Raw genomic sequence first — 12002 nt, forward strand, 5'->3', positions numbered from 1 at the left:
ATGAGCCCTATTTTCGGACTATGATGTTTCTCTCCTCTGCGGTTTACACTGAGACTTTGGCCTGTTTCTCACCTTATTGCTTCTTATTGATGAGATCGTGTTTCTAGTGCTCCTTTTAAGATTATCTGCTGGTCTAATTAGTATTGATATATTTAGCACGTATACACATTTGTACCTCTTCATTAGAGCTAATGGATGTCAATAAAAGGCAGCTTAGTTTTAGAAAGAAAAAAAAAAGGGGGAAGCTTTCTATAAACAGTGCTGTAGTCTTTGTGATGAATTGGGTGTAACCCTGGAGAGTGGCAGAGGTGAAACAGGCTGTCTGTTAAACAGGAAACGAGTGATTAACATTTTTTTGTCCTACTGATCATAATTATTCCCACTGGCTGAAAAAAAATAAACACCCCTTAGTCTCTCTTTACTATAGTAGCAGGATAAAATTTTAAGCTATTAGTCATTCTGGCACTGTAGGGATGAACTGCTACTTTATTACTCCAAATTTTTATTTATTTATTTTAATAAACGTTGCTTATAATCGTGATTCATGTTTTCCTTGCAATAACCTGCATTCAAGGAGAGCTCTGCCATTGCCACCGCTGTGGTGCCTGCGTCCCCTCTACGGTTGCTGCGTTAGAGCCTGCAGTGAGTGACTGTGCGAGGGCCGCCTGCCCGTCACGCGTCGCAGCAGCCTTCCTCCCGCCTTGCTGCACTACAGAGGATTTTAATGGTTTTAATCCCTTTGATGAGCGCGCATCAGTGGTGGTGTGTGATGCTGATCTTGGCTGCAGTGTCGTTCGGTGTGGCACTGGCGGATCTGCAAGCGTTCTCTACCTTACCTTTCGTGAGCAAAAGATGTTTTTCTCGTACGCGTGGTGGCCTATATTCTGTGGGACTGTTCTGAAAGACATTCATTATATCCCTGACCTCTGCTTGTTTGTTTATTAATTGAATCCTTTATCAGCTTTTCTATGGTATCACCTGGGACTGATGTCAGGGCACAGAGGTTATGTGTGCATCCTCCTGCTTTGCTGCTTTTGCGTTACCGGTGCAATTGCAGCCCCAGCTGCGTGCGAGGGCCTGAGGTCTGAGAGCGCGTAAAGAAGGAGGAGAAGAGGCCCCAGTTATCAGGGCATCCTGACTTTGAAATGTTCCTCTTCGGGAGGAGTCTCGGCCTCCTGTGTCACTAGTGAACTTGGGAAATGCTTCTTCATCATAAGCTATATATCTACATATGCATATATATATGTGTTCCATATTTGTGGAAAATAGAAATGTTTATTTACAAATATGGAAAGCTTATATTTGTCAAACACTTGTTTTCTATCTGTTGGAATAGAAAGCTTACAGCATCAGTTTTGTAAAGGCAGTATTTGGATTTTTCTAGATCACTAAATGCATAGGTATCCCTACTAGCTTTTAATTTTTTTCATCTGATATTTATTTCTTTCCTAATTTTCTAGACTTCACAGCTTTTGTTTTATCCCGATGGCTATTTTCCTTTTTTTTTTTTTTTTTTTTTTTTAATAACACTGTGCCTGTCACCTTCTTGTTGCCTTTCTTTCACTCCTGAAAACCAATAGATTTTAGACAAACCTGTTGGCTGTCTTGGCTTCCCAGATGATTTTACCAGAGAGGGAAGAAGTTCCATTTGACAAATCCCTTTTAAAAATCTCAGAATTTTCATATGCATCTTCGTCTGTTGTTTTTCCTAATCAGTGTCATTTAGTTTCCTCGACTTTGAAATGCTAGCAAATGTTTATGTACTTGGTGTATGCTCTGTTGATGTTATATAATGCCTGTATTGTGGTTATAGAAATAAATGTAGTTATAAAGCAGAGTGTTGGCACTGGTATAGATGATGGTATGGCCACCTAGTTGTGGCTCTGTCTCTCTCTTGGAGGTACAGAAAACATAAGGGTGGTCATAAGAAACTTTGATTTGGGGTCATCACATCTGAACAGTATCCAAGAGTGTGCTTGCCCTTTGTGCGTATGCTTCTCATTTTAAGCTTAAACTTTTTAATGTTTTTTATGCTCCTTCTTTCTAAATACCCATGTAGAGGAAGTAGGCAGGTGTTATAATCTCATTAGAAACTGCCATTATGGGAAAGTGCTTCAAAGGAGTCTGCCTAGAATGAAGAGGAGGGTATTTGGGGATAGCAATTGGGAATTACTCAAATACATGTCAGTAGAGTTGCCAGTTCTGACATGTAAGTATGCATAGCCAAGTCCCTTAAACATCAATGTCTGGAGCTGTGCACGGATTTTCTGTTACTACATACTGTGTTCCAGAGGAGAAATCTCCAGTAGTTGCGAAACCCTGTCCAGTCGCTGGTGCCATGTGTGGCAGCAGGATACAGCCTGGAGGATGGCCAAGCCCCTTTGGTGTCCAAAGTTTTTTAGTCTTCTACAGCTATGAGAAGGAAGCGTAGTAGAGTATACATATGTGGACTTAACTGCAGAATGTGCAGTGCTTAAGTTAATGCCACTAACATGTGGTCACAGAAGAGCCCCCTCTGTACAGGAGAGATGTATAGTGACTGTGTAGTAGTAACATAGTCTTTCCCATTCTTGTACATTCATGCAGGGAACAAGGGATACGTTGCCGAAATCTTACCGAATGAAACAGTCTATGAAAGTATCTCCATGTTTGGAGACGGTGTTTCATGGGTGGTGATCTGGGAAAGACTCTCATTATGCCGCCATCTGTAATGAAAAACCCAGAGAAATAGTGCAGGGTCCCTCTAGTAGGATTGAAGTGTTTCTGCACTTCTTCCACCTGAGGCTTCTTAACCGTATAACAGCGCAGGACAAAAATGAAGTCAAACAAAAGCACCCCCCCCAAGAACAAAGAACCCAAAAAAGCATGACCTGTTTAGGAGGAAATCCTGCCCTTCCACCTTCATGCAGCTGCAGGTGGCAAATTGCCAGCATATTCTAAATATGACTCTTTGACCTGAGGCTAAGTGACATGCTTTCTGTCCATGCTTTCTTATCTGACAACAGGGAAGGTTTCTGAGCTGTAATCAAAGAATGCTGCAATTGGGTGGCAAAGATAGCTATTTCATTAGCATTTGAAGCCTCTGACACTGCAGCCAGATGTGCGTTTGTGTTGGTGAACATTGTAGTATCAGGAACGCTTTTGAGAGAGAAATGCAGCTTTTTTTGTTGTTTTATGAACAAGTGTGCTATCTGTTGACCAAATGTTTTTGGGTTTCCAACGCTAGCTCTGAGGCAAACCCAAGCTCCATGTGCAGCATCTGCATCTGAACTTCTTATATCTCATGACTGAGATATGACAAACAGGATTGCCTTACACCAGACTGTGTAATACACCAGGAAATTCTGGTACATCTGGAGGTATCGATGTTCTCTTTCCTCCTTAGACTCCTCACCCTGCCCCTGCAAACTTGGCAGGATGCTTGGAAACCACAGCAAAGCGGGTGCAGGCAGTGTAACTATTCCAAGCAGCCCTGCCTGTTTCGACAAGCTTAGCCTTGGATAGATGCTATGTAGTGCCACTTGCCATGGTTAGCTCCTGCTGCTGCTGTCTGGTTGTTGATGCTGAAGGAACCCTGAGCAACTGTGGTGGTGAACTTCCTGTCCTTTGCATACTTTCCTAGGAGGTTTTTTTATAACTTCTTTTTAGAGTGTTGCTTGCCACTGAGGCTCCCAAGAAGAGGGCGATTTGAACATCTGGACCTCCTGTAGAGTCACCTTATACAGACCTTGACAGATAGGTCTGATGTCTTCTGTAACAGCATATGGAAATCCTAGGGTCTTCCCTTTTCTGCTGCAAAGCTTTTGCTTTGGTGTTGTCTCTGCAGAGGGATTCTGCTGGTTCTGAATCCTACTGTAAGCTGTCAGTAACAGGACACGCTAACGCAGCTCTCAACAGCGATGATGGTAACTGGTGGGTCTGTGAACTTCTCTCCTACCAGTCCTCAACCCTGACTTTCTTGCCAAGCGTGTTCCTATTGCAGTATTCTCCAACCATCAGTTAAAATAAATAAATAAGCAATTTCCCCCCTTCTCTTTTTTTTTTTTTTGAGTTGTCATTATCTTAGAGGGTCATGGAAGCAGTCTTGAGTGTTGTATTCCATGAAAGTTTCTCTCCAGCTTCCAAATCCATTTTAAATATTGTTTGGAGAGATCTGAGAATGACAGTCAGGTACTGTGCCCCAATCTGTATTTGCAGCCATTTCAGCTGATGTTAGTGCAAGCTGACGAGCAGCATGTGTAGACTGTCCCCTTGGATGGGGTGTACGAAGCAGTGGACTGCTGGGGTGCCTTCTGAATGGAAAATGGATGGGCAGTCATTAGACTGTTAATTTTAATAGAAATGCTTGATCTCTGTGTTATGGAAGTCTTGCTCTTATGGTGTCGTATGGCCTCCCACTTTGGTATGGTGGTGTCTGCCTCCAGAGGCCAACTCCTTCTGCCTTTGTTACTAGTGACTGGTGAATGTCTTTTCTGAGATGCCACGTCATGCTTTATTGCAATACCATCAGCATATGCACCTTGATAGCAAATCCCACTCGGTTTTGGAAAATGTATTGACTGTTGCATCCATTCCCTGCTCTCCATTTTGGTGGCTGTTGCAGCACTGTGGCTGACCAGGTGCTGCCTATGCCCGTGTGTGAAGGTATGAGGGTGGAAGATACCATGGGCGGTTGTAGGTGCTTTTACAAAGTTTGGGGCTTGCAGCTCCCCAGACACTCACAGATCCACAGTTAGATCCTGCTTGGAGAGGTTTCCTGCAGGAGCTCTGCAGCAGGAGCTCTGCTCTGCTTTCCTCTCCATTGCGTGCTCCAAGGACCAGGGCAGAGGAAAGATGACCAGCGTGACTGTATGGTCTCTCTTCAGTAAGTACAGGCTTACAGTGTTGTCAGATTTAACAAAGCCACTGTGTTTACAGGTTTTTCCCTTCTGTAAAACACCAAAACAATTCACTGAAAAAATAAGTTAACATTTCAACTTTAATTGTAATAGAGATAAATTTTTTTTTTCAGCAGTTAGTCAGGTTAAACTTAAGATCTTTGTTTTACTACGAATATCTTTTGGATTTAAATGCGGTATTAGAAATCAGCAGAGCTACTTGCATGCAGGGATTAAATGGTTGAAACACGTATTTGTTTAATTCTTCTAAAATGTAAATAATTTTGAGGGTTTTTTTGTTGCTTAGAAGAGCAACAAGCAGGGCGTTCTCGCAGCAGTGCAGTTCCGCTGCCGGAGGTACTGGAAATACAGCTGAAGGATATAAACTTGTAGATTCAAAGGAATCACTTCCTTGGTTTCAGGAGTTTTATTAGCTGGTGTGTGCTCATCACATTGCATTTAGCAGATGCTGGTTTTGCCTATTTTGGTTCTTAAAATCAGCGAGTAGCGATAATAAGCATATCCACAGTTCCTGGTCCGTATGCTGAAATATGGCATGAAGTCGGTTCACAGACCGACCAGGAGTGGAGGCTTTCTGTGCGTTATCTCAGAGATGGAAACTCAATCCCAGGAAACACCCCACAGGTGCCAGCAGCCCCGCTGCCGTCCTGACGGGGTTTTGATAAAATTCCAGCGCGGATGGATCGCCGAGCGATCTGGCACATGTGTCCCCACTGCGTGGAAACCTGCCTCGAACTGTGGCCGCTTGCTTTTCGCGTCGTTCAGGCCAGCTTTTGGGTGGCTTTGCTTCCAAGTCCTGCCGAAAGCCGCGGCTGGAGGCATCTCGCAGCGTGCCAGGGCCGGCGGTGCCGCCGAGCACCCGGGCCGCTGACAGCCCCGTCGCTCCTCTGCCTGCCAAGATCCACTGCTGAAACTATACTTTTTTATCAGGTCATGTTTGCGTCTGGCAAAGATTTGTAGACACAACATCATTAACAGCAGTGCATATTTTCACAAGATTTACCTCTTCAACACTTTTTTCCAAGTTAGTAAATCATAGCTTCTTTAATGTCCTGCTGGCTGCGTGAAAAACAGGAATTTATGTAACAAGCTCTGGGCCGCAAACCTTTTCCTGTTAGGAAAATTTTTTTTTTTTTCCTTGCTGGCAGAGTTAGGAGACAGCTCTGTTACTCAAAGAACGACCTCAGATGTCCTCAGTACAATAATACCGGATTATAACATTTTTTGATGACTAAGGAATAGCAGTGATTTCTTAAATATTTAACGCTTCTGGTGCAGAGAGGAGGGGACCGAGCCTTAGCACGGTGTTTTCTCTGCCTGATGTTTTGCGTGTTTGATGTGCCTATTTTGATACTAAACAGTAAGCCTGAGCCAACTGGGTATGTTTACAAAATACAATAATAATAATAGTAATAAAAAAAAAAAATGAACTGGCGCAGGAGGTTTTTTAATCAACAGACGTGCAGAACAACTTTCTTGCGACATTTCTAGGGCTGGACTTGTGTCAGGCGGGGATTCAGCTCTAGCCTTTGAGTGAAAACAACGGGCTGCGGCAGCTGGCCTCACGAGGCTTCTCGGTCGGCCCTTGGGGCCGCGGGCAAGCCCAAAGAGGGCTTTTTGGGCTTAACCTCCTGATGCGTTAGCTGCCGCTGGTAAAAATAAAATCTCAAGGCCTTCCCCAACACCCTGTAGCTGGATGGAGGATGAGGCTTTGATTGCAGGGTTACCTGCAGTGAAGAGATACAGTCCCACATTAATTAGTTAATAGGAGAAAGAGTGGCTTCCTTTCAAAATTGACCAAGGAAACGCTCTAATTGTTAGTAGCGTTTATTTAACTGGAATAATGTATTAAAAATGGTTCTTTGGAGGGGAAGGAGAGGTTGGAAAGACTTCTGAGGTTAGGCACGGGGTTTGATTCCTTGCTGCTGTGGTTGAACAGCGAGCTGCCGTGAGGCCACGTTCTGCCATCTTCTGCTGTCAGAGAGCACCCTGTGCCCCTCTTTGGGGTGAAGCTGCACTCCTGTGGGGATAGTCTGAGGACACCGCTGCCTGTAAGGTGTTACAGGACTGGAACATCTCCTTGCTGCCCTCATCTGTTGAAGGTCTCCTCTTTGATCCCAGAGTAACCATTCCTGTTGAGCTCTGCAAGCACGCAGGCCTGTTTTGGCCGGTTGGCTTTCAGTGGTCTACAACATGTCATGACCCTTGCAGGGAATTTGAGCCTGTTGTCTCTGATTTGAGCCAGGCCCTGTGAGATGACTCTTTTCACCTGCCATGCCCCCTTATGGTCTTTGCTCCTTTTCTTCCGTCAGCTGGATGTGTAGGCAATGAGGCAAGATGTGCATATTGGCAGCATCTTTGAGAAAGCAGATGTAGAGGGACAGGTAGAGTAAGAAGGTGAAGAAAGACGTTTCTGGAGATGCTGCTGTCACAGGCAGCACTCTGGGCTAGGAAATACAGCCAAAGTGGCCAGAGATGAGAGCAGTGGTTGTCTCTCTTGTCCTCTGGTTTGCCTCACAAAGGCGTGCAAAGCTCTATGAGCTGTATCATCCTCTTGGTTTGGTGCTGTAGGTAACCAGCACCAAAACTTAAGGCTAAAAACTTAAAACTAAGGTAGATAGGAGAAACAAGGTCAGTAAACAGGAAAGACAGAACATGGGTTTTTGTAGTTCTGGCAGCCGTTTAGTGTTTTGAGGTAATTGGCCTATGGGCCTGCTGGTCAAGATCAGCCTTACTACTGCTCTCTAGGAACAGTCTTTCCATTTTTGCTCCCCCAAATTTTTCTTTAGACAACCTGCAAAAAATGGCTATGAACGGAAGGCAGCTACTGCATCATTGATTTCTCTGCCATTGAAGTCTAATTCCTGGTTTACCCATTTCATGTGGTGTTTTGTGGTTCCCTCCTACTTGCTCGGCAGGAATTGCAGTCCTAGTGCAGACCACAGGTCCCCATGCACTTGTGTGACTGTCCCACCCTCCCACCAACATCTGTGGCTACCTGTTTCAACACTCTGAACTTGTGTCATTTTGTTTGCAATTATGTCAAAATATAGGATGGCTTTTCTGTTGATACAATGTTCTTTACGTGTGCTTAGCAGAAAATTACATGAGGGAAAAAATGTTTATCTACAGCTTGGTCATGCAAAGGGTAGTCACTTATTAACAGGTCAACGTGGAGGCTTGGATTTTGGATTTTTGTGTATTTTTACCTTTTTTGTTTATTTAAGAACAAAACACGAAACAATTTTTGTGGCTGAGGAATAATGAAAAGCTTCAGTACCTTTGGTCAGTTTTGGGATAAGATAATCTTTTGCCCTCAGGTTTTAGAAGAGTCAATTTTGCGTATTAAAATGTTGGTTTTGAGAGAAAGACGGTTTTAAGACTGAGGCTTTAAATGCAATTTTGTGCCATTTACCTTCCTTTCTCTCTTATGATTTCTTAGGCAATTCATGATGTTTATTTATAGAAATGAGAACTTAATCTTCAACTGGTTTTCTATATGTTTTTTCTCACATAACACAAGTAATATAAACCTCACTAATGTTCAGTGGCAATACTCACAGGCTGGTGTGTTTGCAGGGTTTAGGTGTGTGCATGATGACATGCCATTATGACGCCCATAGAACGGGATTTAGCATTCCTGAACTTTGCATAAAATAATTGTAATAAAAAATTCCTAAATGCAATCAGATTCAACTCATTAGAGTCAAGCTGATAATGAGATCAGTCGTTGTCTTGGTCTTCTGGTATATTTTGTCTCCTTTATGAGGAATTTGTATTTCGGAACAGCTCCTTCGGTATTTAATTTAACTATTTATAACGTCAGATGCAACCGGGCCACATGATAGACAAATTGACATGGCACCTCTCTGCAAGCTCGTTGCAGCCAGTTCTGAGTGGTGACCTGATGAAAGATGTTTCCAGACTGGCATATTTTCCCATTTCATGACTACCCCGTGTTTTCTACCAAAATGAGAGTATGTTTGCAAAACCAAATATAAGTACCCCATAAACCAAGCATGGTTTCTTCATTTCTTACACCTTATTTTGTTTTTCAGAATTCAATCCGTCATAACCTGTCTCTGCACAGCAAGTTCATCAGAGTGCAGAATGAAGGAACAGGGAAGAGTTCCTGGTGGATGCTCAATCCTGAAGGAGGAAAGAGTGGCAAATCTCCAAGGAGGCGAGCGGCATCCATGGATAACAACAGCAAGTTTGCCAAAAGCAGAGGCAGAGCTGCCAAGAAAAAAGCATCCCTTCAGTCTGGTCAAGAGGGAAATGGTGACAGCCCTGGATCGCAGTTCTCGAAGTGGCCTGCAAGCCCCAGCTCTCACAGTAACGATGACTTTGATAACTGGAGTACATTTCGACCTAGAACTAGCTCTAATGCTAGTACAATTAGTGGAAGGCTTTCTCCTATTTTGCCAGAGCAAGATGATCTTGGAGATGGGGACGTGCACTCCATGGTATACCCATCATCAGCCACCAAAATGACTTCTACTCTACCCAGCCTTTCAGAGATGAGTAGTTCTGAGAACATGGAAAATCTTTTGGATAACCTTAATCTTTTGTCACCTAATACGTCAATGACTGTGTCAACCCAGTCTTCATCTGCTACCCTGATGCAGCAAACACCAGGTTACTCGTTCGCATCCTCAACCACAAGTATAGGTTCACCAAATCCAGACTACAGGAAATTTACGTATGCTCAAGCCAGCATGAACTCTTTGCCCCAGATTCCTATGCAGACTCTTCAAGACAATAAATCAAGCTATGGATCGATGAGCCAATATAACTGTCCTGCAGGACTTCTGAAGGAGTTACTGACTTCCGATTCCCCGCCGCACAATGATATCTTGGCATCAGTAGACACTGGTGTTTCCCAGGCTGGTGGCAGGGCGCTGGGCCAAAGTGTGCTGATGGTGGCTAACTCGGTGATGCCAACTTATGGCAGTCAACCGCCCCACAACAAAATGATGAACCCTAACGCCCGCCCTCACCAAGGACATAACCAGCCAACGCCTGCAGTTAATGGTCGTGCCTTGTCACACACAGTGAACACCATGTCACACACTTCAGGGCTAAATCGCTTGTCGACAGTGAAGACTTCGTTACAAGTGCCTATGAGTCACCCGATGCAGATGAATGCTATGAACCCGTATGCCCCTGTTAACAGTTGCAATGGCTACGGAAGGGTGGGAATTGTTTCCCTCCACCAGGAGAAGCTTCCCAGTGACTTAGATGACATGTTAATTGAACGGTTGGACTGTGACATGGAGTCGATTATCCGTAATGACCTTATGGATGGAGAAACGTTAGATTTTAACTTTGACAGTGTATTGCCTAACCAAAGTTTTCAGCACAGCGTAAAGACAACCACACACAGTTGGGTGTCAGGCTAGGATGTAGTAGGAGGTAAGCTGTGCTTTTTATAATAAATCTGAACAACAACTAAAGCAAAAAGAAATCTCAAAATTCTTAAAGTCTGGGTGGTCTTCTGTGTTGGCATGTGAAGTGCCTCTATTACACTCAGTCACTTTCCAGTCCTTTATTCGTTTGCAAATCGAGTTTGCACCGGTACATTAGGGTTGCCATGTACCAACTCTGTTACTTCACGTGGAGCACCAATGTTATTGCCATTAATATTTTAAAGAAAATCTTACTGGTAACTAGAAATTAATGAATTTTTTTTTTTCCTATTTAAGTTATCTTAAAGCTAGTCTGAGCATATTTTAATAGATTTAATCTTTTGGTGTGGATGTTAATTTGTTCTTTTTGTTGTTTTTGTTTTCTTCCTAGGCTACGGTTAAATTCTCCAGACTTGTCTGACAGCAGGAACTGAGAAAAGCAGTACAAAGATGTCCTTCACCTTCCTTTTTAATTTTCTTGACAGAGCTGTGCACATGCACTAGCTTTTTTTTGGGTCTTTTTTTTCTTTTTTCTTCCTTTCGTCAGAGTTGGCAGCAGACAGAGTATTTTCCTGTACAGGATGTTTGCCCAAGGTTTGCAGGTTATGTGCTGCTGTAGATAAGAACTGTGCCATTGGAAATTTCATTACTCTGAAGTGCCAAATTCACTACACCATATAATCACAGCAAAGACTCTCACTTACATCATGTTGTGCTTTCGGTTTTGTACAGTATGATCTGTAGAAGAAGAATTGTTTTTTAAGACTATCTGTTTTGGTCCAAGAAAAGTTTATAAACTTTTGTAAGAATACTGTGATGATCTCATGCCCTAAGTAAGTTTAACCTTCGTTGATGTTACCTGTGTTCTGATGAGTTGAGATAAATGTGGACTTCCCTTGCAGCAGTATGAACTGCATTATTTTACTCAAAATTGCCACACATTTCATATGGGAACAGAATAGCCTGTAAAGTATGATCCTGCTAAACTCACTGACTATTCAGAGTAAACAGTAGGTTAAATGGCATTTGATAAGTTACCTGTATTCATGTAAATTTATGCAAGAATATATCTGGATTTCATTGTCAGACTAATGACTTTATTGTTGGACTTAAGATAATTTTTTGGAATACTTTCCAAGCTATTTTTCTTATAATTAAAGTCTACTTTTGTTACATAGGCAACTATAAAAACAGAAAAAAAAAATCTGAGATCTGGCAGCATTCATAACCTCTTCATTTTGTACAGTATTTTAACTGGATTAAGTACATGTTTTTATAAATTTCCCTAGCACTTGGGAGTGCTAATAAAGGAAAAGCTTAATAAGTATCTTGAATACAAAACATTTCTGTCCCTTTTTTTGTTGTGTGATGTATAAATATAGACAACTTTATGTTTAGGAAATATTTAATCAGTTTTATATATGCATTTTTAGAAATGTCATCTGCTTCTCCTATCATTTTAACTCTGACTACCACAAAGTGTTAAGTATTCATTGTTAGATGCTTGTACAATGCTTCACATTTATATTTATTTCACGGAGGTCTCATAATGTTTGTGCAGTCAAGGGCAGGACCTTTTGGAGAAAATCCATCGTTTTAGAAAAATTAATGACAGAATTGTCATTTGTTTTAATTAGCACTAGGTTTAGGGTCTGTCAGTGTTTCTGCTGTGATGCAGTGTATTTGAAGAGGCAAA

General features: G+C 42.5%; 1 protein-coding gene across 1 annotated transcript in view; it reads left to right on the plus strand.

The window, feature by feature from the left end:
• FOXO1 (forkhead box O1) overlaps positions 1-11492 on the plus strand; it is a 62976-nt gene extending 51484 nt beyond the window's left edge. Inside the window, exons 2-3 of the mRNA XM_074148009.1 lie at positions 8957-10313; positions 10698-11492. Coding sequence (XP_074004110.1) covers positions 8957-10300 — 1344 coding nt within the window. The 3' untranslated portion in view covers positions 10301-10313; positions 10698-11492. The remainder of the gene's footprint in view (positions 1-8956; positions 10314-10697) is intronic.
• The last annotated feature ends 510 nt before the right edge of the window (positions 11493-12002 follow it).

This window comes from Numenius arquata, chromosome 1 (genome assembly GCF_964106895.1).
Source record: "Numenius arquata chromosome 1, bNumArq3.hap1.1, whole genome shotgun sequence".
Lineage (NCBI taxonomy): Eukaryota > Metazoa > Chordata > Aves > Charadriiformes > Scolopacidae > Numenius > Numenius arquata.